We start from the raw sequence: 1,430 nt of genomic DNA on the forward strand, positions 1-1,430 counted from the left end.
CCACCGATGGCTCACCGAGAGCCGCCCTCCGGCAGCGCCCGGCTCAGCCATCCCCGCTCTCTCCGCAGCTTCAGGAGGACGAGCTGCGGGATGCCGTCTTGCTGGTGTTTGCCAACAAGCAGGACATGCCCAACGCCATGGCGGTGAGCGAGCTGACCGACAAGCTGGGGCTGCAGACGCTGCGCAGCAGGACCGTGAGTGACCGGGGTGCTGTCCCTGTCCCTGCGGGAGGGACCTGTGGGGCTGCGGGGCTGCTCCTGGGGCGCACCGGGCTGGCGAGCTGCAGAGCCCGAAGCCCTTTTCTCCGTCTCCCTCTGTTTTGCAGTGGTATGTGCAGGCAACGTGCGCGACCCAGGGCACGGGGCTCTACGACGGGCTGGACTGGCTATCGCACGAGCTCTCCAAGCGCTAGCCGGGCCGGTGGCACAGGGACCGGATGAGCCGGGGACGTCTCTTCCAACTGCTGTTTTGTTTGGTTTTCTTTGTTTTATTTGGGGGGGGGGTTGTGTTTTTCCTTTCTCCCCAGGGTGGCCTCGTCTCTGTGTGTTTATCTGGTAGGACTTGAACCTCAAGGACTCTTCGGGCAGCTCCGCTCCGCGGTGTCCTGCCTTCGCCCCAGCAGCGCTGTGTCCTGGCCGCCCTCCCCACCTGCATGTGCTGTCTGCGAGAGCTTGCCCGGACCTGCCAGGGTGGCATGTCCCCAAGTGTCCCCGCTCCTCGCCCGGAGCCGGCGGTGGGGGCTGAGCGGGGCTGGGAAGCAGCCCTGGGCTGCGGGACAGGAAGGTTCCTCCCTTTTATCCTGCGATAAACTTTATAGTTCTCTTTCTCTCGGGGAGGGGAGGGCGGGGGGCGTATGGCTGCGTAACGTGCTGTTGTACATCGAGTGATTAAACACCACCACTTCGTACCCTGCGCCCGGCGCGTTCCTCCCTGGCTGCGGGGGCCTTAGAGCCCCGCTCCCCGCTGCGCGTCTTCATCGAGCATCTCCGGGCACGGGGATTTGGGCCTGAATAAACCCCTGCGTGCGCTACGCCGGGGCGCAGAGGAGGTGGGCAGAGGCTCTGGGCTGCGTTTGCGAGCTCATTTCTTCATCCCCTGGTGCCAGGAGGGGGTCTGGGCTGTTTTACAGCCGCCCCGCGGTGCTGTCGGGGTGGGTGCTGCCTCCGCACGGTGCCCGGGCTGGGGCCACGCTGGGGGGAAAGCCCTGCGGGGTCGGCTCAGGCCACGTGCTGCAGGAGTGCTAATTGGGTTGTAATTAGTGGGACTGGGCAAAGCCAAACCTGAAGGCGGTCGTGCTCTGGCAGCGAGGGGCCGAGCCACGGGCACTGGGAGGAGGGGGAGCAGACTGGTCCTGGGAGCCGCAGGCTGGCGGGGGGGAGGCAGCGGGCACGGAGCATCCCTGGGGACTGGCGGCAGCGGTGCCATGCGTG

The 1,430-nt window shown here is 66.3% G+C and overlaps 1 protein-coding gene across 1 annotated transcript in view; it reads left to right on the top strand.

The window, feature by feature from the left end:
- ARF5 (ADP-ribosylation factor 5) overlaps nucleotides 1-412 on the top strand; it is a gene marked incomplete at its 5' end in the record, with an annotated part of 3,173 nt that extends 2,761 nt beyond the window's left edge. The window contains 2 exons of the mRNA XM_009884158.1: nucleotides 69-194; nucleotides 326-412. Of these exons, the coding sequence (XP_009882460.1) occupies nucleotides 69-194; nucleotides 326-412 (213 nt within the window). The remainder of the gene's footprint in view (nucleotides 1-68; nucleotides 195-325) is intronic.
- Between the last annotated feature and the right edge of the window lie 1,018 nt (nucleotides 413-1,430).

This window comes from Charadrius vociferus, unplaced genomic scaffold (genome assembly GCF_000708025.1).
Source record: "Charadrius vociferus isolate BGI_N301 unplaced genomic scaffold, ASM70802v2 scaffold2594, whole genome shotgun sequence".
NCBI classification, from domain to species: domain Eukaryota; kingdom Metazoa; phylum Chordata; class Aves; order Charadriiformes; family Charadriidae; genus Charadrius; species Charadrius vociferus.